The 26,732-nt window shown below is 41.7% G+C and overlaps 3 protein-coding genes across 9 annotated transcripts in view; all 3 read left to right on the top strand.

Annotated features, from left to right (window-relative positions):
• Positions 1-8,646, top strand: part of ddr2a (discoidin domain receptor tyrosine kinase 2a) — a 35,622-nt gene extending 26,976 nt beyond the window's left edge. For 2 of the 4 annotated variants that reach the window (XM_080472846.1, XM_080472849.1), the window contains 12 exons: positions 992-1,094; positions 2,569-2,752; positions 2,845-3,085; positions 3,197-3,262; positions 3,688-3,824; positions 3,925-4,141; positions 4,257-4,492; positions 4,581-4,708; positions 4,800-4,997; positions 5,272-5,506; positions 6,231-6,380; positions 6,457-8,646. In XM_080472846.1, the coding sequence (XP_080328972.1) occupies positions 992-1,094; positions 2,569-2,752; positions 2,845-3,085; positions 3,197-3,262; positions 3,688-3,824; positions 3,925-4,141; positions 4,257-4,492; positions 4,581-4,708; positions 4,800-4,997; positions 5,272-5,506; positions 6,231-6,380; positions 6,457-6,588 (2,027 nt within the window). In that variant the 3' untranslated portion in view covers positions 6,589-8,646. The remainder of the gene's footprint in view (positions 1-991; positions 1,095-2,568; positions 2,753-2,844; positions 3,086-3,196; positions 3,263-3,687; positions 3,825-3,924; positions 4,142-4,256; positions 4,493-4,580; positions 4,709-4,799; positions 4,998-5,271; positions 5,507-6,230; positions 6,381-6,456) is intronic. The other 2 variants (XM_080472847.1, XM_080472848.1) reach the window with 2 other exon arrangements.
• A 316-nt stretch (positions 8,647-8,962) lies between these two features.
• Positions 8,963-11,625, top strand: hsd17b7 (hydroxysteroid (17-beta) dehydrogenase 7; the record flags this gene model as incomplete). The annotated part of the gene is given in 10 exon segments (XM_080473081.1): positions 8,963-9,207; positions 9,339-9,431; positions 9,574-9,646; positions 9,648-9,689; positions 10,634-10,828; positions 10,922-11,035; positions 11,176-11,232; positions 11,299-11,397; positions 11,498-11,509; positions 11,512-11,625. Coding segments are annotated over 10 exon segments (1,044 nt in total).
• A 4,122-nt stretch (positions 11,626-15,747) lies between these two features.
• serbp1a (SERPINE1 mRNA binding protein 1a) lies at positions 15,748-25,808 on the top strand. Of its 4 annotated transcripts, none has more exons than XM_080472843.1 (9): positions 15,748-16,445; positions 17,773-17,950; positions 18,688-18,828; positions 18,949-19,020; positions 21,715-21,789; positions 21,977-22,145; positions 22,871-22,915; positions 23,027-23,272; positions 24,799-25,808. In XM_080472843.1, the coding sequence occupies exons 1-9, from the start codon at positions 16,190-16,192 to the stop codon at positions 24,853-24,855; spliced, it is 1,239 nt and encodes a 412-aa protein (XP_080328969.1). In that variant the 5' UTR covers positions 15,748-16,189; the 3' UTR covers positions 24,856-25,808. The 4 variants fall into 4 exon arrangements, with proteins under 4 accessions (XP_080328969.1, XP_080328971.1, XP_080328970.1 ...); XM_080472845.1 differs by having other exon boundaries at positions 16,072-16,445; positions 18,952-19,020; XM_080472844.1 differs by having other exon boundaries at positions 16,090-16,445; positions 18,952-19,020; positions 21,974-22,145.
• Positions 25,809-26,732: the final 924 nt, after the last annotated feature.

Genomic DNA, 26,732 nt, shown 5'->3' with positions numbered 1-26,732 from the left:
CCCTTGCTACAGAATCAGACAGAGGGTAGCCTAGCTGTGAGTTAAGAGTGGTAACCACTATACCATCATGCTCCTATTTATACCTTAGTGCTAAAAAAAAGTGTCAAATGTGAAGTTTTTGGTTTCCCTGTATGACTGCTTGTGCTCATTATTACTCCCAAACACAAAATGTGACATGTCCCTCATAGATCAATAGAATTTATGAAATAAAAATGGTTAGTTCATGTTTTTGTAATTAGCAAGTTTTTATAGATTACATATGATATTTGAATACGGTAAAACTTTGGATTGTATTCATTTTGAACATATTTTTTTATTGATTTATTCATTTGACAGAGAATATTGCTCATCAATGAAAAGAAAAAAGCAAGACATAATACAGAAACCCAAACTAGATTTTTCCATCGGTTTTCCTTGGCCTGATCTTAAAACTGGTAATCTGAAACAAAGGTGGAGTCTTAGACAAACGTTACATAACCAAACTTACAAACTGACGATTCAGGCCACTCATTTCTGGGGCCTTCCCATTTCCAGTTGTATTTATATTTTCCTCATTGTTCCCTTCAATTATTTAAGTTCTCCGTTTATTTCTCGGCACTGGCTCCACATTTAATGTAACTGTTTGGAAATAGATTGTCATTCTGAGGTGAGCTTTGAGGCGCCCAGTGTAAACCATATCGTCTCCTCATAGTCAACTCATTGACATAATCTAATTGTCTGGTTGTTATGTTGTCTCATTAAGGTGATCCAATGTCGGGAAATTTCTATTTTGAATCTCACAGAATGGAAAATTTCCAACCAAACTTTGTGCAACTTGGCTTTACCATGGTTTTTAAATGAAAATAAATAAAAAAAAAAAAAAAGGTTCTCGGATACCATTTCAAACTAACGTTGTGGTTTCAAACAATGACTTTCTACTGTTAAATGAAAAACTAACCCACAAAGAGTCTACAGATGAGTTTAATCATGAAATCATTGCTTTGGTTCACAGATGGTCTGGTTTCCTACAATGCTCCTGCAGGAGAACAGATGATCCTACCAGCCAACCCGGTCTACCTCAATGACTCCGTCTATGATGGAGCTATCATCCACAGGTGTGTGAGCTATCTGATCTGGGACTCATTCCTTACCTTCCTCCTCCTCCTCTCTCTCTCTCTCTCTCTCTCTCTCTCTCTCTCTCACACACACACACAGACACACACACTGCAGTGCTCCATCATTGCTCCCATTCCTCCCTCCACCTTGTTGTTGCCTGGTCACCATGGTGAAGGCAAAGAGACAGATGTGGGGAGTGGGTCATGGTGGTTTACTGTGAGGCAATACCTCATGGGAATGACTGAGTCAAGCCGACTCACAGAGCTTCAAAACCGGAATGAACCAATCACAGTGTGTTGTTGACATTTGTGTTTGGATTATGGTGGGGTGAATAATGTCCTCCATGACACAGAAAGTCTTTCTCTCAAGGAAACTGTCTTCAGGGAAAATAAAATGGCCCATAAAACAATATCACAGCCAAAAAGCACAAGAGAAGCTTTTCTTTAGTTAATGCCGCCACCTAGTGTTATATACTTCCCATTGTATGCTACCAATAGACAAAATTACACTCTCGGCCGGTCTTTGCTACATTAAAGAAATATTTTGGCATCTCACTACTGCTTCGAGCAGTTTTTAAAAAGTACAAAACTTTAAAAAAAAAAAAACAACAACAACAACTGATGTGTTTTGTGGTACAGTAAATCACATATGTAGTTTCTTATTAGGGATGAGTAAAAATGCCCTCCTGATGAAAATCCAACTTGTAATGTAGAGTAATGTAAGCATTTGTTAATTCTTACTTTATTCCTGCTGTCAATTACCATGGCAGCAAGATGACAAATCTTTATTCATTTATTTTGACAAACACCTAAACTATTCCTTTAGTTACTGAAGTAACTGACATTAAACACATAATTATATTGTCAAAAACTGTCCGTCTTGAAATTACAGAAGGAAATATGTCAATGCGTAAACTGGACACGTGCCAGTTTTATGTTGGAAATGTCCAAATTGCTGAGTTCAGCCTGAAAAAAAAAAGAGTTGAGACATACAGTAGTAGATCCTCTTCTTCCAAGTGAGTAACCTCCAACGACTTCCTTCTGAGGAATGTGGTTGAGTATGAGCTTGCACAGCCGAATACACACTGACTCCCCACTCTCAGTAGTTTAGTTCAACATTCCTGTCAACACTTAAAGGGAGGTAGGGCATAGGAAAATGTGGAAAACAACCCTATTTGCTGGTTAATAATTAAAAGGTCCAAATGCATGAAAATGCATAGTTGGTACAGATCAATGTAAAAAGGGTCCATAACTCCATAGAAAATGATAAAAAAGATGAAAAAGGGAATTTTTCAGTTCATGGACACTTCACTGAACGACTCAGGGCAGCATAAACTGCTTGTACACTATCTTCTATAAAGTGAGCCAATAACCTCAACATGAGGATTAAACCACAGACAGTGCTCCGGGTATAGGGTTGTATTCATATCTCCTGCCTTCACTGCTTCTGAAATCATGTCTCTCTATCTCTCAGTATGACTGAAGGCTTGGGCCAGCTGACAGATGGCGTGTTTGGTCTGGACGATTTCATGATGAGCCACGTCTACAACGTGTGGCCCGGTTATGACTATGTGGGTTGGACCAATGAGAGCTTCCCTGCTGGATTTGTTGAAATAATGTTTGAGTTTGATCGCACCAGGAACTTTACCACCATGAAGGTATGTTGCGATGTGCGATCAACCTACAGTTCTAAACATGTTTTCACTGACTCCGTACTAAAGGTCCGTGTCTCTCGTGTCTGTCGTCTCAGGTCCACTGCAACAACATGTTCTTCCATCACATCAAGGCCTTCCGGCAGGTGGTCTGTTATTTCCGCTCTGAATCAGACTGGGAGGCCACGCCGCTCTCCTTCAGCCCCTTGGTGGACGAGAAGAATCCCAGCGCCCGCTTTGTCACCGTCAACCTGGCCAATCACATGGCCAGTGCCATCAAGTGCCAGTTCTACTTTGCAGATGCCTGGATGCTGTTCAGTGAAATCACCTTCCAGTCAGGTACAGACCGGAGAACTGAGTGATCTGACTGTAGTGAGACGCTGAGATTCTTGTAGTCAGACTGTATCCAACAGGTACCTCACCAGCTGTGTGTGCGATACACTCTTTCAGATACAGCCATGTACAACACAACGCTGGGTCCGCCCCATACAACACTACCACCAAACATACAACCAGGTCAGTGATCAAAACAAACAGACACCCACACTGGTGTAACACTACAGAGAGACATATACACAACATATGCACAAACAGTATGGGACACGCCTTGGAGGGAATTTATAATGGAAGAGGCAGAGCCTTGTAATAATGACATTATCTGTATTTCATTCAGTTGTCTTTGTGTGTTATGATAGCGTGATATGCATATCAGGAGTACTTCTGCCATGAAAACAAGGCCCACCATGCTGGGCAGGGTAAAGCTGTATAAGAGATGGCTGAATGGATGCATCGTCTAAAAAATGTATTTCTCTTTGAACTTGTTTTTACAACAAGTGTAGTTAATGTAAAGTTCCTATCGATGACGATTATCTTTATTGATGTGGGAAATCACTGCAAGTGCAGTCCTGTCAAAATGAAGTGTCTTCCTGTTCCCTCTCCAGAAGATGACCCGACTCACAAAGTAGATGACAGCAACACCCGGATCTTGATTGGTTGTTTGGTGGCCATCATTTTCATCCTTGTGGCCATCATTGTCATCATCCTGTGGCGGCAGGTGTGGCAGAAGATGCTGGAGAAGGTGAGGTGATTACAATGCATGATGAAATTGCCACGCCACTGAAGTATTTCTTTGGGAGGCGGTCAGATCTGTTCCTTCACCCCAGCCTCCTTTATTCTAGGCCTCTCGTCGGATGCTGGATGATGAACTAACTGCTAGTTTGTCAATACAGAGTGAGACGTTCGTCTACAATCACAACAACAACCAGTCAAGTACAACCAGTGAGCAAGAGTCTAATTCCACGTATGAGCGCATCTTCCCTCTCGGTCCAGACTACCAGGAGCCATCGCGCCTCATATGTAAGCTGCCGGAGTTTGCACAGAGCTCAGAAGAACCTGGTAAACACACATCCGACGCTTGTGCTCAAAATTTAAATCTGCCCTCAAACTAGTTTACAGAGAAGAGTTCAGTTCATGGAGATGTCCACTGACCGAGTGTCACGCTGTGTTCCAGCTTCAAGCAGTACAGTGGCCTCTAAATCCACCACCGCCACCACAGTGGGCCCGGACGGTGTCCCTCACTACGCAGAGGCAGACATCGTGAACCTGCAGGGTGTGACTGGAAGCAACACATATGCAATCCCTGCCGTAACCATGGACCTGCTGTCGGGGAAAGATGTCGCAGTGGAGGAGTTCCCACGGAAGCTGCTCACATTCAAGGAGAAGCTGGGAGAGGGCCAGTTTGGAGAAGTATGTGCCCTTGACCACAGAGCAGCATGCTGTCAATCAGCTGAATAATCTAACTTTTTTTGTCGTTGAATCTTTACTTATGTTTAAGGTACACTTGTGTGAAGCGGAGGGAATGCAGGAGTTTATGAACAAAGAGTTTCTGTTTGACATTCCTGAGGACCAACCGGTCTTAGTGGCGGTGAAGATGCTCCGTTCAGATGCAAACAAAAATGCAAGGTGTGACGTTTCTCTGAACAAAACACACAATTCAAATTGGTTCCCTCACGTAAGGTGTTGACATGCTGCAAATGATTTCCTCTCCTCACAGGAATGACTTCTTGAAGGAGATAAAGATCATGTCACGTTTGAAGGACCCCAACATCATCCGCCTGCTTGCTGTGTGCATCTACAGCGACCCCCTCTGTATGATCACAGAGTACATGGAGAACGGGGATCTCAACCAGTTTCTGTCCCGTCACGAACCCGAGGGGCATCTTGCTCTGCTCAGCAATGCACCTACAGTCAGGTGAGTCACATGCTGATGGCTGTATTAATTCATCCCCGATATGTCCTATATCCACCTATATCCTAGATGCTAAGACAGGTCACCAGTTCAACACAAGGCGAACAGAGAAAGACAGACAATCCCACACATACACACATTATGTCACCAATATGTGTATTTGGACTCCAAAAGAAACCAAAGTATCGGCATGAAATCCACAGAGATGGTTGTAACTATTGGATTGTTTTGTCCTCCTTCCCAGCCTGTGACAGTATTTCTCTCCTCTCCTCCCCAGCTTCAACAATCTGTGCTACATGGCCACTCAGATAGCCTCGGGGATGAAATACCTCTCGTCTCTAAACTTTGTTCATCGAGACTTGGCCACAAGGAACTGCTTGGTGGGGAAAAACTACACGATAAAGATAGCTGACTTTGGCATGAGCAGGAACCTTTACAGCGGGGACTACTACCGCATCCAGGGCAGAGCGGTGCTGCCCATACGCTGGATGTCCTGGGAAAGCATCCTGCTGGTGAGGAGTGCCACTCAAATCTAGGTTTAAGATAAGAAATGATATAAGGTTAAAAAAATTAAATATTAAAATGTACAATCCCAATGAATGTGATCATCAATGCAATTCTAGCTGTATATTAAACATTTTTGTTCTGATGATCATGGCCAGTCAAAAGGTCTTGGAATACTACAGTGTATGACTAATAAATATTACTTACAAGGAATTTTTAATTGAATTATTGGAAAATATGACATTTTCTTTTTAACTAACATTTTCTGAGGTGCACCAGTGTGTCAAGTTGTGCTATTAAAGCATCTGTGTCTGACAGCATTGATTCTCAAACTGCGGTGTGAGCTTCCTCTAGTGGTGTGTGCAGGAACGTTCTATATCTTTGGGAAAATGAAATCAGTTTGAGAATACGTCATATTACCAATATGGTACTTGAATAGGGGTAGATATGGAAGACATAAAAATCATTATTATTTCTCTATTACTGGATGAGAAGCAGCTGTTAAATCTCCATGTTCGGGCTTGCTGTATTTATGAGAGCTGATGCACCTTGTTCCGATGCGTTAAAGTGCCTGTTATAATATCATCGCTATCTCCTTTGTGAAATAGCCGTCGGTTACTGTGTAAGTCTCCGCTACTGTTTGTTCAGGTTAGCCTTTGTTCAAGGTTCAATAGCCACGGTCGTAGAGTTCAGCCATCGTACTCCACCTGCTGACCATCTCTTCTTCTGCAGGGTAAGTTCACCACCGCCAGTGACGTGTGGGCTTTCGCGGTGACCCTGTGGGAAATACTCAACTTCTGCAAGGAGCAGCCGTACTCTCAGCTCACCGACGAGCAGGTGATAGAAAACACAGGGGAGTTTTTCAGGGACCAGAAACGACAGGTGAGAGTGGACGCAAACATGTCATTTCACTGCTCTGACTTCCAGAGCTCATTGTTTCGTTTCCCCCGCGCTGCAGATCTACCTGCCTCAGCCCGTGCTGTGTCCAGACTCTCTCTACAAGGTCATGCTGAGCTGCTGGAGGAGGAACACAAAGGAACGGCCCTCCTTCCAGGAAATACACAGAGCTCTCCTGGATATGCAGCCGTAAGCCAGTGCAAGGATTTCAGACAGTGATTCCCAGTCTGCTCGTCTCTGGAGAAAAGTGGTGCATTGACAAGATGCGCAGACGCGTTCCGGGTCTAAGCTATCTTGTTTCGGTACTGAAACAGGGTGGAGGTGGGATTCCTGTGGGCTCCAAGCTTTGACTTGGGGAAACATTGTCTCATGGACCTCAGTCACTCCAAAGATGGACTGTCCGCAGACACTTGGTGACAGTGTCAGTTCAACTTTATTGACCACAAACATGTTTTTTCTGGACAAGGAGGTTTTCTTTGAATAAAACTACTCTGTTTTATATTTAACATCATTTAAGGACTGTCAAAAAAAACAACATGTTTATAATCACAACTTAGTTGTGATGTGTTTTGAGGAAACCAAAGAAACAAATAATGTAGCAAGTGACATTCGGCACTTTTGAAATATAGTTTAGTTTCATTTGTTAATATTGTTCTACATTGTCCAACATTTAAATGTTAATAAGAAAGTCATGCATCATTGTTAAAGAACTTTTTAGTGTTTTCTTTAGGAGGACTGCTTGAATGTAGAAAGGGGAAGTGCAGCAAACTATTACTGTTACATTTCATCATATTTCAAGTATGTTATTTGTTTTTCAGAGAAACACCACACATTTAGAGTAACAATAAAATACAAAGTAAATTAGTATTTTTTAATCTCTTTGCAGTTTGAACCTGAATTGTATATGACTGTGTATTTTCAATCGACATGTCTAAATATCAAATATCAATATTTTGTAATCTTATTTATATGTCAATATGTGTTTTTTGTGTTTTGTTGATATATTTGTGTATTCATTTTTTTTTAAAATTTGGATTATTATATTGGATTCAATGCATTCAGTCATACATTTTGAACTTCCATGTTACTTTTCCCTGCTGAAAACTCGTAAATCTATTATCATTTGATGGTAAACTACAGTAAGCTCAACAGCAATGATGAGTTTCCTGCTCTGTTGGCTCAGTATATATGCATGTGTTTGTTTTCACTAATGTTGGAAACATGTTACTGGATCTGTTGTGGGTGTTGGATGAGAAAAACAAAATCCCAGTGATATTGTTTTTGCTATCAACTCAAATGAGATGATTCTATTCATTGTGTTTGATTTTAATAAGATAATTGACCAGACATATTTTTTAACACTTCAACAGAAGTTTTCATCAAAACTTAAAATGTTGTACTTTCCAAAAACATTTATCCTTCTTCTACTTCTACTTCTACTTTGACTTCTAGTTATCAATATGAAATAATTCCAGCCTTCCTGTTTTTACATCCAATCGCTCAAAGGTCACAGTTTTAGACAATAGTTGACAGACTGGGCTCCTCTTTACAGACCTCCGACCGCCTTTTCAGTCCAATCTTTCTGTCATGAATAAGCAGTATTCCCATTTACGAAAAAGCTAAACTTACCTTAACTGAAACCGATGTTTAGGTTATTGGTTAAAAAATACATTTAAGAAACGAAAGGATTTTCAAAAACAGTTGTAGTTTTATGCAATTTTCAATCCTTGTTGTCTCACGAATGGGCTGATGCCCTAATTGTGTAATGGCACCACACAAAATGTGTTTTTTATTTTTGTTTTGTTTCTTTTGTTTTTTTTTGTTGTTGTTGTTGTTTGTTTTATAACTACATATGTGTACTCAAATCGTTGTTTTTCACTGAGAATGTTTTATACATGTTGTAAAAAAAAAAAAGTTGTAAATTGATAGACAAAAGACAAATAAATTTTAAATAGGACAGCCTATCTTATTGGGAGTTCTTGTCTTATTCATGAATCCTGCATATTTCATGGTGTCTGTGTGGGCTGTTCATTAACCTCAGCTGAGCATGGGTTTCATTGGTTGACTGGTTGAGTCCCATCCAATGGAAACATGGAGGAGGACTAACAAAAGGCAGGAAGGACAAGAGAAGAATCAGAAAACCACCAGACAGAGGTGTTTCTGTGGTGCTTGTTTGGCTGCAAATGTAGTTTGTTCTTTGTCCCAAGATTTCTATTGCTAAGATGAATCTGGTGGTTTTGGTGACTGGAGCGAATAGGTAAAAAAAATGTTTTTGTTATTTTTATTGCAGATCTCCAGTGTGGCGTTTTTAATGGATTTGTTTTTTCAGAGAGATTCCTTCAGTGGCTCCTGAGTGAGGATTTCTAATGAATTTTAACTGTTTTTTGAGTGACTGACTCTTTATTTGGCTGTAAAGTGTTCATAATACACATATTACCTGGTGAATTCAAGAATGTCATCATTTCATTTATTGTTTAGAACAAGAAATGTTTTGCAGCTCAAGAATAAGACGGAATGAATTACTGTGCAAGTCAAAAACTGAGTGATGTACTTTAACAAGTGTATTAATGATAAACAGCAGGGCCTTGTATGGATTTCCCTTCAGTGGCATTGGCCTGGCTCTGTGTGAGCGTCTCCTCTCACGGGGCTCGAGGAGTCTCCGGCTGTGTCTGGCTTGCAGGAACATGCGCCGTGCTGAGGCGGCTCGGTCCGTCCTCTTGACCTCTCACCCCGCAGCCCAGGTGGATCTGCTGCACATGGACACCAGCAGCGTCTCTTCTGTTATGAGAGCAGCGCAGGAGTTCAGACGCAGGTGAGGAAATGGACTCGCTGACAATGCTAAAGTGTGATGAGTAGCGAGAGTTCTTGCTTTTCTTTCTTTGCATATGTAAAAGAGTTATTGTTAAAACTGTTTTTGTGTGTGTGTTTGACTGCCATGTGCAGGCACGATAGGTTAGACTACCTCTACCTGAATGCAGGCATCATGCCAAACCCACAGTTAAATGTGACAGCATTTTTCAAAGGCCTCTTCTCAAGGTACACTGACTATTTTAGATGCTCCTGTTTCCTGAAGGACATTTATAGTGCAGCGGATGACTCTTCATAATGACTCATGTGTAGAAGCATGATGTCCATGTTTCCCACAACAGCTCAGATTTCTACAACATCTCCATTGCAGCAAAATCATCACTATGTTTTCCACCGGTGTGGGAATTCTGACCCAGAAGGATGGTGTCACCTCTGATAGCCTGCAGTGAAGTGTTTGCAACGAACCTCTTTGGTCACTTTCTATTAGTAAGTCACCGCTGTTTTTCTCTTCTTCATAATACAACATAAAGTTTCCTCTAGTTTTCTAAGTGGATTGTAATTCTTCTCAGGTGTTTGTCCTTCATGGAACAATGTAGGTGTTACTGGATCTGCCTGCCACTTTACTGCTATGCTCATCAAACATTAATAGCATGTGCTGTTCTTGCCATAAGGTCACTGCAGAAAATATTCCGCTTACTGTGCATCTGTTGCCAAATTCTGACTGATATTATATTGCTCTCAATGAGTGACTTCCTCCAATGACCTTTCTGAGCTTTTATATTTCAAAACAAGATACAGGAATGACAAGAAAAAACGTAAGTGTACATGTTTTCAGAAAGTGTATGTGTATCCCACAGAAGTGAATATATTATTATGAGTTGGACTATAATTGAATTAGTTTGAAAGACCTTTCACACTTTATAATGGCCAAATTTTGTAAACTAATTTGAAATAACAAAAACTATAAAACTTGTACGGAGAAAAAAAAAATCCTCAATTTTAGGCAACTTGATGACTGATTTGTTCTGCAAAAAAGTCCACTGTCTAAACAAGCATTATATCATCAGTTCAAAAAAGCAATCAAAAAAGACATGCCATGGTGTCAGCTGTCTTCACTGCTCTGGTTTGAAAAAACTAAATAAGTAAATAAGTAAATAATAAAGATATCCTTTTCAATGTGCCTCTTCTTCTTTACCTGAATACTCCTACCTAAACGTCCATCAGTAAACCTGAGCTGCTCTCTGATTCTGAAACAAAAAATATGAATCGCTCAACACATTTGAAATGGAAGCAAACAATTTCTTATGTATGTTATTTACAAAAAAATAAAGAGATTTACTTTTTCAGTTATTGAATAATTTGTTTAGACAGTCTTCTGTGGATATTCGGTATGAAGATATGTGTTCTAATGCTGCTGTGTTGTGGTACAGATCCGCGAGCTGGAGCCTCTCCTCTGTCGTGCCGGGCAGACCTCCCAGCTCATTTGGACCTCCTCAAGTAACGCTCACCGCTCAGCTTTTAACCTTGAAGACATACAACACGAGGGCGGCACCCAGCCTTACAGCTCCTCCAAATATGCCTCAGACCTGCTCAGCCTGGCGCTCAATACACACTACAACAAGCAAGTTCGCTCTCACACACCTGATGGCATAGATATGGATATTGAGCTTTACTCCCTTGATATGTTGATATTGGTTGTTCTGTATGTTGTTGTCCAGGGTTTGTACTCATCTGTCATTTGTCCCGGATTTGTGATGACCAATCTGACCTACAACATCCTGCCCTCGTTCCCAGCCTTCCTCTGGACTCTGCTTATGCCCGTCTTTTTTCTTGTGAGTTCAAGTATGACGGATGAAACCACTGACAGCTGCCTCACTTAACAGTTTGTATTGACTATTCCGCATTGAGAGTACGAAACCTGAAAATATGTATAGCATTTTGGTCAAACTGTACTTTTCTTTCATGCCCACAGATAAGAATAATCGCCAACACATTTACACTGACACCACAGAATGGAACCGAAGCTCTGGTAAGTAGACAGACATTTAGATTGTCATTCACTGTTCAAGGAAATGCTGTCTTCTGTACTATTCAGTTCTGGCTGTTCAAGCAAAAGCCTGAATCACTGGACCCATATGCCAAGTACCACAGCTTGGCATCAGGACTAGTAAACAGCTACACACAACCTCGAAAGGTATGACGGATTCAATTGTCGATCAAACACAGGACTGTGCCTTAATCAGCTGTGGTTGGTTTTGTGCAGCAAGTTTTGTGTCTTCCCATTTTCTTTGCAGATGGATATAGATTTTTGGAAACATCAGAGTTCTTGTATGAGAGATTACTTCAACTTGAAAGTGAAGTAAGGCAAAAACTGACGGAGCAGCCAAAGGATGCTCACAGACATCCTGCAGGATCTGAATAACATTGATCAGATATCACACAATTCTGCATGGAGAGTATTTCATTCCCCTCTCATTGGTCATCTGTCAGTAGGGTGAGATCTGGCTGTCAGACCGCAGAAGAATAACACTGCTTTGCCAGACGCATGAAAGCCGGAATTTAAGTTGTGAAAGAAGAAGCAGTGACAAAAACTACATTAAACTTGTTTTTTTTTTTTAATAGGTGTACATTTTTTGTATAATTTTGGTTCAAGAATAAAAAATAAAGAATTCTGTCTGAGATGGTTATAAGTGTTTACGAAAAAAACATTGCAGTGGCCAACAGTTAACCCCAGTCCTCTCGTGTCACAATGGATGACAGGGTACCAAAAGGTGGGTACAGTCTTTGACCTCTTTCAAAGCATCGCCACTTTTTCAGATTATGCAATCCAGGAGGTACTTTCCTCGATGAGGTTGTTAATGCCCTCAATTCCATGATCTTCACGGCAAAACGCAGTGCAGTCAGACAACAGACTATCCGTATCATCCCAAAAGTTTATATACGTGGTCTGTGTGAGCCCCTCTTCGCCGTTCGTCTGGAACGCACGATGTGCACAGACGTGATCCTGTCCCGGTAGACTTGGAGCGCAGATCCAGCACTCGTCCCCGGGTGCCGAGGATTGTTTCCCAGACACGCACTCCTCCTCCTCCTCTTCTCCGCTCAGTTTCGGGTTGCAAAAAGCCCAAACCATCACGCAGAAATAGACGAAAAACGTGCCCATGACCATAATCATTAGTGCGTAAGACTCTATCATGGCTTTGGTGACCGGGGATGTCATGTCTGGAGGAGTGCGAGTATTCCAGGACCTCCGGGAGTGAGAGCAGCTTCAGAGGGAGAGGGAGAGGGAGTGAAGAGAGAGCGAGAGAGAGCGGGTGAGAGAGCAAGAGAGAGAGAGAGAGAGAGAATCATAACCTTTTATGTGTTTATCATCCAGTCAACATAACAAAATAAGTAAAATCGAATAAGTAGAGTCTAGTATACCACCATTCTACACATTCCTTTCCATCCAGAGGCTCACAGACACCTGATCAGCTTTATAAGTCCATGTTATTCTTATGTGTTTCCATGTATTATTCTCATGCGTCGAAAATAATTTAATTTGTCAAATGGTATGGAAAATAGGAAAATTTAAGATTTTCATTCTTTATGGGTCAAATTAATGTATGCTGCAACAGATAACAGTTCAGGGGGAAGTGATGCCGGGGGATTAGTCAGTCTGTCGATGACACAAATCAAATAATGTGCATTGTTGCTGTGTTTGCTGATCATCTCAAAGAAAAAGGACTGTCTGGCCCCTTTTAATTCTACATTATATATTTGATATAGTCAAATATTCTTAATAGATGTCATGAGCTTAGATTTTTGCCACCTGCGTTCTGCCTGTCTGCGTAGAAGTTTGCGTTGTATTTGGTGGCCGGTAGATGATTACTAATAATGTCAGACATAACAACATTAGTTGTTGCTATCAACACCAGTATTTCAAGTTGCCTGTCTCGAGCCAAGCAAAGAGCTAAGAAGACATGTCTGCACATTAGTTAGGCCGGAAGCCAATTTCTGTCTGAGATTGCAAAGAACTGAAGCTGTAACCATCCCTGTGTTGAAGCACTACTTTTAGGTTAGAAATAAAGTAACTCTGCTATTATCTAAAGCTGCAACTATAACTGTATGGAAGTACTACCTTTCACAGATTCGTAAAGTAACTCCACTGTCATCTAAATTGAAAAGTACGGAGCTTTCACACTAACGCTGTTTGATCCGGACCAGGGTTTATTTCAGGGAAAGTCTGCTTTGTTTGGGCAGGTGTGAAAAGAGGCGGGATTTCCGCTTTTGGTCTGGATCAACCATTGAGCCAGGCTTCTTATGGTCATGCTTTTCTTCCTCTTTGGTCACTGTTCATTTCAGGCAATAGCGCCCCCAAGGAGCAGCTGATATAAATGCGAGACACTGTCCAGGATCAAAAGTGCAGCGTGAAAGCAAAGCAAACCCAATAATGGCGTAAATATTTTCGCCCCCACAGCCCAACATCAAACCAACTCGTCACACCAGCCTAGCTTTCAGGCCCTGCCCACACTACAACGCCATCTCATGTAACTGCGTCGCTTTTGGCCAATCATCCACATGGCGCAGAGTTTTGGGAGCCGGAAAACTGTTTTTTTTTTTTTAAATGGGTTCCAAAGTGGAGAAATTTGAAAAACGCTGCCTCAGCTTTGATGTGTGGATGGGCAAGACGCACATTTTCTGAAAACGATGTTGTAATCACCACACCACCCTCTCCGCACTGTCACTTAATAACAACAACAATGGCGGCCTACATGCTCCAGGTGGTCCGGAGAAGCTACTGGTGCTATTTGGTTTAAGGAGGCAAGATGTTGGATTTCTCAAATACGAGTATTTCTGCATTCTCTGTCTTTCTGTGGCAGAGTTACAGCTCTCCCTACTGGCCTGACATTTGAGCTATTTTTATGGTGCTGGGTAAATGGGGGGACAAAAAGAAAGACGGGAAGAAAAAAGATTGTTTCGGCTTGTATGGACATGGCCTGACAGGGAAGATTTGTTCGGAGTGAATGAAAACCAAATTCTTTGCTATTTAGAGCATTGATTGATAACTAATAATAAACCTCTGACTCAGTAATTTGCAAAGTCCCTCTACTGGTGGGGAAGGGGACTTATAATTCCCTCTTCCTTAGGGCCTCCATTTTGCCAGGTGTGGCCCTGCTGAAATCATATCAGTCCATGTGGATTATATGTGTTTTTCTACCCATACTGCACAAACATCAATTAAAGGATTTTTCCTCTCGGATTTTGCGGAGACAACAAAGTAAACAGGCTTGCAGAGTGATGTGGGGTTGGCAATGCCAAGAATATCCATGGTTTGAGTTTGGGAGTCTTTCTGTGTAAAAACGGCATGTTCTTGCCAAAAAGAAGCAGTTGAAATTAATTGGTGACGCTAAATTCCCCATAGGTGTGAATGTGACTGTCTGTGGTTGTCTGTCTCTCTGTGTTTGACCCCTGAAGGACTGGTGAACTTTCCAACTTGTACCTTGCCTTTGGCCGGCTTTTGTGCCCTGTGACCCTCAGTTAGATAAAGTGGTATGAGCAGATTTATACCAGAGGACCCATTGAAAGTGGAGAAGGGGCATCATGCAGCTGAAATTACTTGTTAAACTTTCATGCGAGTAGTCACTCGTCCAGGGCTGGTCTTTCTTTCCTTAAAGCAATATAGGGGCTTGCCGATTTGCACATCGCAAAATACACACACAAAACATATTGTTTTATCGTCCCTCTATGTCTGTGCCAATAATTTGAAATGAAAAATAAATCAAACATAAAATAAAGAAATGACTGAAAGAAAATCTGATGTGAGGTTGTTAAGGTTATTTTAAGTAAGAATTAGGACATGAGCTACACAAAAATATGTGATTGTAGACTTGGCTGTACCTATGTTGACAGCAAAATCAGGGTAAATACTATATATAGTGGAAGAAACTATCAGGGACGCAGTCCAGAAAAAGACTTGAACAGGTTTGTTTAATCAGTGGTTAGTTTTGGTTGAAGAATAAGTGAAATTGCTGTGCTGATTTATTTTTTATTTTGTTGGGGGGGTCAGATCAGTTCAGTTTGCCTCAGGCATGAAATTCGGAATGACTACTCTCTGCACCCATCAATTTCTTTTCAATCATTATTACCTACTTTAAAGTGAGCTGACATTGAAGAGTAATGTTTTCTCAGACACCAAGTGTAGTTTTCCCAGAGTAGTTATGAGCCCTGTGCTCGTTAAATCCACATCCAGTCCCGAGTACACACGAAGATACAGCTTGATAAAAAAAAAAAAAAAAAAAATGGCATCTGTGTCTTTAGGTGATCCCCTGAAAAGCCGACCGTTATCTCACTTGCGTATCAGATACCATGTTTTATTACATTGCGTGTTAACCCAGTGAACGAGCAGGAGCGCTGTTTACACTTGCAGTAGACGCACGGCTTTAAAGAGGACGGAGGCTTGGAGCGGTGTGAATATTTCTTGAGCCAGATTTAAATGTCAGCCCAGCTTGTCTTGAACCTTATGTAATATCACAAACATATACATCATATTTTCCGTACTAGCTCTGCTCAAAATGTCACCCGTTGATTTGCAGTAGGAGCAGAGTAAAGTTCGCTTGACTTGGCTTTCTGGGGCCCATTTTTAGTCTTGAAACCTTCCAAAAAGGGTCTGTAACCGTTTCGTTGATTGGTTGCATTTCTTTAAAGAGCAGAATCAAGGACACGGCTTGTAAATGTGCGCGGCCACGCTTTGCTTCGCTTATCAGAACCCAGTGAGCTCACGACCGAGCGCGGCATTGTGGCCAATGTAGTTCTTTATAACCGCGTCTTCCGTGAATGAGCCGCCAGGAAAACTACACGCCCCACCCGCGCTAACCGAAGAGTCCCGGATGTATATCGCGCCGGAAGAGAAGAAGGTCCTTTCCGAGCCATCTTGTGGCTTCATCTAGCGAAGTGCTCGCACCAAGCCTCGTAGAATCGGAGGAAAATCCTGCTGAAGGGGCGCCATCATGCCCGGACAAATGCAAGAAGGTTTTGGCTGTGCCATAACCAATCGGTTCGACCAGTTATTTGACGACGAGTCGGATCCCTTTGAGCTGCTTAAGCAGGCAGAAGTGAAGAAGAAGGAGGCTCCAGCTCCTGGTGCCGCCAAGACTGCAGCTCAGGCTACCAAGCAGCCCAAAAAGGAGTCGCAGAAAGACAGAAAGGTCCCGTTGACCGACAAGAAAGAGGAGGTCCAGGCACCCGTACCACTCAAAAAAGATGGTAAGGCCATATTTACACTTTCAATGCGCGCCGTGGTGGAGGAGTGACTTTAATTTTCATGCTAAACGCTTTAGGCTGCAGGGACACTAGCTAACATTGATCCACAAGCCCGGTGACATGAGGTCTCCGCGGGGCTGCATTTTTGTGGCTCACTCGGCTGTCACTAAACGAAGAACACAGCTTTTTTTTTTTTTTTTAACAGGCGTGCTTTCCAGCGAAATGTGTGCGTCTCATGCGGCTCGCCGATAAAAACAGTTTGCAGGTTGACTTGTTTTGGCTCGCCCGCCCCTCATGGGCCTGGTGGAACTGGCGGAACCTGAAAGCCTGGCTAACGACAGACCGAGGAGCTGCGTGTCTGAATCCCACCTCCACCACTAGCCCAACACAATTCACCCCACCCGCAGCTCACTTTTACCCAGAAACCCAGTTGGTTCTCCCATTATTAGACATTATGCGAATATTTTTTTTAAATTTTTTTAGTAACGTTATACACGTGTTAAAACACGTGACTAAAATTCTAAATAATTTTAAGTGGCGTTTTTTTTTTTTTGGGTTGTGCTGGACTCGTATTTAGGACCGTGTTCGGTTGTTTCAGAGCCGACTCGCTCCCGAGATGATGCACCGCGTGGTGTGAAAGCACAACCTCCAGTCTGGCGCTTTCCATTGGCTCACAATAACGACGCGCGTCTGAGCAACTTCACCCCATTTCTCCATTAATGGTTCACATGAGAAGCACGTATAACTGTACTCACCAACGTGCATTAATGTATGCACGTCGGTGTTGCGGCTCGTCGTACGTAAAGGTAAATGTACGACGTGAGATTTCTAGTTCAGACCGAGATGCAGACCTACCTTCAGGCCATTATTATTATGATGTCCCTCTGCCAAGTGGGCTCATATCTGTTCAGTTGAGAGAAGATGAGACAGGTGTGCCATCTTTGGTGCACCCAGCTGCTGTGGTGTAGTGGATGAGGTCTATTTTGGTAGCTCTGGGTTGAGCAATAGGGTGGGACTAGTCGAGTCAGACTGGGCCTGTGGCTGGCAGCCATGTGCTCTACAGTGTGAAGCACCATGGATGAACTGTATGGCACGCTTTTGAATTGTCCCAATAGAAGAATAATGAATGATCACACAAAGAACACTAGTTTGTTTCATTTTGATGTTATATTTTGTTGATCACAAGGTGATCAAGTAAGCGGCAGATGCCTTTCTTTGTCCACTAATTTGATTTCTTTGCTATCACAATCACCTCTTCACTCCCTGGTCTCTCTGTCCTGATCTGGCAGTGCTGCAAGTCACCTAATATCTCTGTTTTGGTTAATTGTAGGTGCCGGTATGAGGAGAATGGGCCGGAAGCCGGAGGGTGATGGCCCCAGACCCCAGGGAGATGGGCGTCCCCCCCCCACAGACAGGCGGCCTGTGGACAGGCGGCCACCCCGTCGCTTCGAGAGGCCTGCTGGTGAAGGTGGCGAGAAGCCAGAGGGCAGCGAATTCTCCGTGGAGAAGTGAGTTCAGCTCTCATTCTTACTTTTCTTTATTGCCGAGTAACTTGTGAACAGAGGATGGGCATTGATTAACTGACCTCCTAGTGTCTTCTAGTGTCTTTAACAGGCTTTTTTCTTTTTTTCCAAAGACTAGAAGTGTTTACATTGCAGGGTGGGACAACCAACTGTTTCAGGCGTTTCTCATAGTGATAAGAGTAACTAGTTTTGGACTACAAGCACATAGCCCAGTTTGTCTGTCTTTTTGTTTCTAAGTAAAACTCAAACAACGAATTAATTGAAAACGTTGGCCAAGTTGAAATCTGCTACAAGCATCAACAGTATTGGTATTTAAATTGGATGAATGAACACATCATAAACTGTGTCCAACATAAGACCTGTAAATTAAGATTAGCATTCCAACCCGTTAATGTGGTTTCAAATTGCTTTCACTGGGAAGCTCACAGATTTTTGCTGTTTGCTCCTATTTTCAGACCTAAACTAGTGCAAAACGGGCTAAATATTTCATTATAGATCAATTAATTCACTGTTGTATTCACAGCTTGTTTCTGTTGCTCTCAGGTGGCCCCAAAAAGTGAAATTTTGTTAGTTTTTTCATTTTAGTTTACTTTAAGCCTGTGTTAGCATATTTGACCTTTTCTTTTCTGAAAGTAAGTTATTGAAGTGAAATCTTGAATGACTTTAGGATTCTTAATGAATACAGTTCAGTTGTTGATGTCGGTCTGAATGACTGTCTTTAGGCCCGTTGGTGATCGGCCAATGAGGGGCCGTGGAGGCGGCAGAGGAGGACGTGGCGGCAGAGGACGCGGCATGGGTCGCACCGATGGCTTTGACTCTCGAGGAAAACGTGAATTTGACAGACACAGTGGCAGCGACCGATCGTGAGTAATTTTTATTTATTTTTTTGCCATCTGCAAAAATCATCAAATGAGAAAATGACAGTCTTTTCAGATATAATGAACTGTGTGTTGAGATCGCGGCTAAAGCAAATGTTGTTTCAGTAGTCTGAAAGGTGAGGAGAAGCGTGGAGGAAGCGGATCTCACAACTGGGGAACCGTCAAGGATGAACTGAAGTAAGTTTTTATTTAGCCCACTAATCTTAAATGATGGTCTCAGTATTTCTTCTCATGTTGATGAACTTTAACTTCTGATTCTACTCATTGACTCAATTTTGTTGTAATAAGGTTCTACTTTGTTGAAAATGCTGTCAAATATTAGCAGAAGCTAAAACCACTTCGAGTTACTGATTAAGCTCAATATGTTCTCTGAAAATTCAGGTGGAACAGTGAGGGACTGCTACGGTCCAGCGGATTTTAGACACATCTCACCTGTAGACATTGATTGCCACAATGAAAAAGTGTGCTGCGTTTTTTGTTTCCTTTGTTCTAGTAAACAGGAAGCTCTTGATATCTAACCTTAAGGGATATTTATGCTGAACTATTCCTCTTTTGACTAAACAAACTAGTCAAGTAGTTGCTTGCTCACAAAACCAACGATTTAGAACAGTTTCTAGTTGGGCTGCACAATATTGGATATGTGCCGACATTTTTAAAACAAAATGTTAACGATTCTTATATTCTGCTCCAGTACTTTACACCAACATTAAGTTATGATTTTGTCAACCTGGTGATGGGACTGCCGTCTTAAATGTAATGCAACTTACATGTAAACCACATTATTTTATCATAACATTTTAAAAGAAAAAAAACTATTCACACATTTTGACAATAACATACATGAAATCCTTTGTAATTAACCATTTCTGTTGCAGGAATAATGAACGTGCGCTTTACAGAACATAAAATAGTCCCCATACCTAAATGAATACGTCTGAACTACAGGGCGGCAGGTGATTCACAGACTCTTGTATTAACTTAATGAAAGTAATTTTTTTCAAGAACAGGAGCCCATGTGTTAATGCTTGCAAATATAAATGTAAACTCAAAACTGGGCTTACATTATTGTACACTTAAATTAGCTTGAGCCAAAGACAGCCATGTCGATAGTGCGCAAACAAAACTAAAGTGCAGGATTCATTTCAAGTCCCAAGAGCAAAAGTTAACAAATCTACGATGAGTGAGATTTTTCTGCATATTTGCCTTTTCACAATCTATTCAAGGGGCGTCAAACACATTTTTACCAGTTAAATTGTGCCAAAATACCCTTGAAATTATTGTGGCACAGAGTACAGTAGTACAATATAGACATATTTGCAATTTGTTTGCTGGTTTGGCGGACCAGTTTGAAGCCTCTTGTGGGCCAGTGATCGGCCGTGAACCTTACATTTGACACCACTGATCTAAATAGTTTCTCAGTGGGAGACCGATTTCTGTGTGCAACATTGACTGTAGCCATTAAGTGAACATGAGCCGATTTTCAGGACCCAAAAAAGAAGCAGGTTTTAACTTTTGTGACACTGAGCATTCATCGCATAAGGCAGTTTTCTCAAATTTGTGTCTTAGGTACTCTTTAAAAGCCTTTAATTTCAGACATGTACCATATTCAAATACGTGTTGCTCAAGCACTAGTCAGTTTTTGCTGTGCAGCATTCTGGAGACTTAACATTTTTTATTAAAGCTTAACATGTTTGGTAGCTTGAACCTGATGGATTTACCCGTGATAAGTCAAGTAGAAACAGATATTAAGCAGCTGCTGTCAAGATGAGCTGTTGTCTTCTCAAATTTGTTGTAATTAAACATTAAATGTCAAACTGGCCTGGGCTTGACGAACTGGCACCGCAAGCAGCAGCTGCCGTTAAGTGCAAGTTACTACACAATTTTAATTTGTAAACAGATTGAATGCTGGTGTGCAATGTACATTGCTTACTTAAGTGATATCCGTTTTTTCCACCGGCACAGCCTACATGCTACTGTTGTTTTTCATTTCCTTGGAACATTCTGTCAAAATTGTGCTGGTTAAGTGAGAAAAAGCCATGCTTCCCATCAGGCTGTTTTTAAAAAAACAAAACTACTCGTGCACTTCTGCCTGAAGACTAACTGCGGTCTAATGGCTCTGTAGCGCCGACTAATGACGAGAAGGTGCATGACGTCTAAGAGGGACCTTGTTCATAAACACCAGCCCAATATTTTTAGTTTGCGCAAATAAAGAAGGGGTGTTAACTGTTTAAACAACAATTAGTTGTGTTCTCTGAACCCTTTAATCACAATATTCAAAAACTACTTTGGATTTTTTTAATTCTGCTAAAGTGAGACTCGTATTGTGCAGTACTTTTTTATTTTATTTTATTTTTTTACAGGTTAACATTTTACATTCAGGTTCGCGGGGTTTCATAACATCCTGAAACCTCAACCTTCTACAAAGGAGATCTTGAGAAGTCTTTGTGGTGTTGAGATGTGTTATCGTCTCAAACACGGGCTGATAGACTTAAAACAATGTTAAATTTGCCTGAACATGGCGAGCTCGCACCGGCAGCAACACTTCAGTGCTTGAGACACTGCCTACATGTTATCTTGATTTAATTTCCTATGTGAACATTCTGAGCAACTTGGCTGGGTTAGCAGTAATTGTTCACAACTCCCACCATGCTGTTTTTAAAACTGTCAAGCGCTGCAGTGGGGAAAGGAATTCCACTCGATGGCTCTATAACCCTGACTAGTGGGAGACAGGCATAACAGTTTGGTAGCATCATTTACATGGATACAACTGTTAACCGTGCTAATTAGTGAGAGTGCTGGATATTTCATCATTTTGTTTTATCAATCGTCAGATTGTTGGTAACCATAATGCCTTTTTTTTTTTGTCTGCAGTGAGCTTGACCAGTCAAACGCCACTGAAGAGAACGCTGAAGGAGAAGAGCACCCACCTGCTGACTCAGAGAACAAGTACGCTCCTGTTGGCTTTTATTCATCAGATTTTCTGTTTCTTGTGTACCTTTTAACAATAAATATGTAACTAGAATATAACCTGGGCAATCTGTCTTGGAGCTTGAGCCCATGGTTGTTTAAATGCAGTAATTGGGATGATAATGGTGCTGATAGTGGTGTGTCTGTCTCTGTGTGTGTGTTGAAGGGAGAATGAGGTTGAGGAAGTGAAGGAGGAAGGCCCCAAGGAGATGACTCTGGACGAATGGAAAGCCATGCAGGACAAGGAACGTGCCAAGGTGGAGTTCAACATCCGTAAGGCCAACGAGGGTGCTGACTGGAACAAAGGATTTGTGCTGCACAAGTCCAAGGCAGATGTAAGTACAAACTGCAGTTCTGTGAAAAGTGGAGATATCTTTGTAATTATGTTCTTTACAAAAATGAGGCGCTTAGTCATGAACAGCTCAACATGGGAAAATGAAGCCAGGCTAATGCTTACTCTTACACTCATGTGCCTTTTAGCTCTCCTTCGTCACGTATTGGTCGAAACCCCATCAGTGTATTGCATACTTAGGAAGTGCTACTCCGCTGATCCAAATGATTATGTGGTAAATGTATGCTCTGTTTAGATCACTCTGAAATCCACAACTGAATTGTCAAGTTGAGTAAACAAGAGCGTTTCACTAATGTTGCAAGCAAAAAAAAAACATTTGCAAACGGGGCCCATAAATCTCGATAATTTAAGTTAGTTGAACCTGACTTTAAGAGTAAAAAATGGCAAAGAATACTTGGAGAAATGCCGAAGAAGACCAAAGAAACAACACTCAAACCACTTGTGTAACCAAAACATACTGTTACCCTCCTGGTATCACTTAATTTTTCATTAGACTCTTTGTTGTTATGCTGTGATTGTGTGTCCTTAACAAAGGGTCCCCTACCACCCTACACTTTTTGTTGGTCTGCATTGAGTTTTATTTTGAAATCGCTCTGATCTGTGCTTAATGCCGTCTAACTGGACCACTGCTTTTATAGACTGATATTTTGTCAGCACAAGCATAATGTTAGTTGACATTTTGTTAATGTTGGCATGTTCTCATCACAGGATAAGAAAAGTGAACTGATTGAACCCGAGGCTGAAGAGCACAAGGTGAGATTCCGTTATGCTGCTCTGGTATCAAAACTCAAATCACAGAAGTTGATGACTCGTCTAAGCTGCTACAGGAAAACAAACCCTACTTTTATCTTCTGTCTGATTCAGGGAGATGATGAGCACCACTTCCGCAAGCCAGCCAATGACATTACGTCCCAGCTGGAGATCAACTTTGGAGATCTTGGACGTCCAGGCCGCGGACGCGGTGGACCCCGTGGTGGCCGGGGAGGCCGCGGCCGTGGCGGCGGCCGTGGTGACGGCCGTGGTGATGGCCGTGGTGACGCCGGTGCTGTAAGCAGCAGCAGTGGTGCCGATGTCGCACCCAGGCCAACCCGTGGTGGGAGGACTGACAAGGTATGCAGTGTATATTTTAATTATTGATCATCATCTTGAGCTTGTGATTAATGACGTTTACCTTAAATTGGCACAATAAGGTGATTCTTGCCCTTGTTTAATGTCTGGTGGAGGGTGGAATGGTTTGTCCTTGACAGGTTGTTTTTGTTTGGTCGTTGCTGTGGTCCAGATTGGGTTTGGTGGGTGGCTTCATGTAAACACATGTTTTAGAAGATTCTAAGGCCACATCCACACGAGCCAAAATTATCTTTTTTTTCTCTCCGTAGTTCTCAAAAAAACAAAATGGCAGGCCTTTTGGGGTGCTGTGACTCACCAAACACAATAAAAACGCAGAAGACACTGAGTACATCGAAATTTAGAAGTAGACCCCTGCTCATAAACTTCTATATATCTCTGTTATATCGGTCTCTGCCCTGCTCCACCTGCTGCTACCGTCAGTAGCTTCTGCAAATCGACCGGAGGTCGGAGAGGCGGGCGATTTCGTCTTCCTTGTTCCACAGATGATCGTCTTTGCCGTCTACACCTCAGGGTGTGGATGGCGCACGCCAGGGTTTTAGACTTTCCCCACTCTGGTACCCGCTTCCAAAACGCCGCCTCGTGTAGATGATTGGCCAAAACCGTCTCATTTACGTGAACCGGCGTTCTCGTGCAGACGTCCCCTAAGTTACTTTGGTTTTGTCCTGAACAAATAGGGTAGTTGAAGCCGATGTTCATTTCAGAATCCATGGACACTCTTCTGATCACGTCTCCCTAGTTGGGGAAGAAATTATCTTTATTGTGCGTCTCTAAATACTATAAACACCTCGTGCTTCTTTGATCCAGTTTGGGGGGAAATGGCTTTGGCAGGATTGACTAAATAAAACGACACTGCTCTCATACATTTTTATATTTTCCTTGTCAAACCTTGAACACAGTTTCTTCGGTGTTGCCGTTTCGGAAGAAATACAAGTTTGATTAGCTGAGCTAATAAATCATCTGTAACGCTGGCCGACTCTAGTAAAGCTGGATGAGGGACATAATGCCGCCGTCACTAATGTCCAGTATTGCTGTGCGATGCATCGTGAGAGTGATCCACTCTGTGAATCAAGTGATACTCTGGGTGCTTATAAAAAAAATGCTCAACGGTCTGATCACTTTATTCAGTGTTCATATGAGGATAAGAGCTGATTTAATGGTTAGAAAGAATTGACAAGTCACCTTTTCAATGCGGACGGATTTTGAAGGATTTCATCCATTGTTGCATTAACGTTTCTCCTGCTGCTTGTTTGTGCGTCAGTGCGCCATCTTGTGGCACAATTTTGTATTGCGCAAGCTGAATAATCTCATCTTGGGTTGATTATACTAGAATCTCAAAATCAAATTTCAGATGACTGTTTTGTCATGTTAGACATTTAAATTTAATTTAATAGGTGAATGTGTGTGCATTTGAAATATTAATGGAAATGGTGTTGACTTGTATTTCCGTCTGTGAAATTTATCACAATGCTTCAGCCTTTCTTAATTGTACCTTTCATTTTGTTCTGCAGTCGTCTGCGTCGGTGCCAAACGTGGACGACCCGGAGGCCTTCCCAGCCCTGGCCTGAGCCCCGGCTGTTGACCCTCAGGCCTACAGGAGCCTCCTGAGCACCTCCACTACGAGGCTTGCATGTTCCTGGATCCTTCAGCAAAGTGAAATGGAGAAGACTGTCATTAACTATGACACTCAATGTGAGGACTGAGTTTTGCCCATTAAAAAGAAAACGAGGATTTAAAAAAAAAAAAACACAAATTAACAAAAAAAAACAACAAAAAAAGGACTTCTTGCTACTCTGAAGCAACTTATTGGTAGAGGTTTTGTACTTGGAACAAAGTAGCAGGGATGTTTTCATACAGTATTTTTTTCAGAGGTTATGCATTGTCCATTGATAAATTTTTGTAATTGCTGCTTGAGAATATGCATTTTGAGTTGTAAGCGTAGGAGTCTTTAGCTTGGTGTGTGCCATTGCTTGCTTATTTTTAAATAGGCACTGTGGAGTTCCAATCCAAGCTCATTATCTCCGCCACAGCAGGTATTTCTGAAGACGTTGCAGGTTCATTCGATGAGATTAAAGGAGTGGGTTCCTTCAGCACTGGGGTATTGTTTTATATTTTATACAAGAGGTTTATTCTTGTATGATTTTAAGTAACTATATTCAAGAATTCTTTCAGTGGCTGTATTTCTCGTGGTGCAAATTGGACATCTCTTGATCTCCAATTGAGGAATGGGGCTTACATTTGAAAGCTTTGGTGAAATTATGCCTAAATCTGGACTTATGCTTTTATTTTAATGAATGAATGGATCAACATTAGGTTCTTTTGTTGGAAGAAGTCATTGGTTACTCTTCCTCTAAATTTGTAATGATTCTCAGACATTTAGAGGAGCTGAAAGTTATTACATGTGTTATGATTTACTTGTATTCGGGGTGCTATTTACCAGCTAACGTATCTTCCTCATCAATACTCATCACTCATTTCATCCTCTGAGCCATGTTCATGTCAGCTGTCGCCTCACTTCTTGCGTTTGAGTGAAAAAGAGGCAGGGAACTGTTGTTACACAGTTGTGATGTGGCTTTAGTCCTCTGAAAGCTCCCCCCCCCCCCCCCCCCCCTCCCCCCCAGCTCCTGGTCTTTGTTTACACACTCCACTGGAGCATCCCTCCACAGATGTAACTTGAGCTCAACTTCAGTTTGCCTCTGCAGTCTGTCCTCCGCTGGTATTTTTCTCCTCTGTTGCCCTGCAGCCTCCACAGTGGCACCACTGCATAATTGCTCTGAAAGAAATACAGTTGTCCATTGTGTGGAACAACTGAAGTTATTTACAAATGTGTGAATTCCAGCCCTGCTATTAGAGACCTCTGTCGGTAAAATAAAGATGGTCGGTAAATTTTTTGCATTGTCACATTTTTTTGTCCTCCCTGCGCGGAAACTATTTCACGCTAGTGTTGACCCGCGTCCTCGTTGGTAAAAGTTGCTCTAGTCTGTGTGCGGGTGCAACTAAAAAAAACCAAAAAAAAACCAAAGCTATCAACATAATTAAAATGTAAGACATACATGATTAACTCCAAAAACTTAGAAAACTTTTTTTTTTTTTTTTATTCGAGTACAGCTGACAGAAATTCAGGTGGATTGGTCTGTAGGCTTCCTGGCTCCATCCTGCAACGGGTCTCGTGGAATGGATGTACTTTACCTCAACTCATGAAGTCAAAAATACACCATCTCCTTAGTGTTGGTCATTTTTTAAAATCTAATGTTTTATGTTTATGATTGGATTCAAGAACTACTACAAACTTTTGAAAATACTCTAAACCTTTCAATTACCGTCAATAGAAGTAACAGTTTGTATAGGTTTTCTTGGAGATGCATGTGTACTTGATTTTCTTAATCTGGTCTAAATCAGTCCTGTGCTTATTTGCAAGAATGTCAATAGGAAGACTTCATATCTC

Source organism: Lipophrys pholis, assembly GCF_963383615.2.
Source record: "Lipophrys pholis genome assembly, chromosome: 10".
Lineage (NCBI taxonomy): Eukaryota > Metazoa > Chordata > Actinopteri > Blenniiformes > Blenniidae > Lipophrys > Lipophrys pholis.
This window is presented reverse-complemented; position numbering and strand designations above follow the sequence as displayed.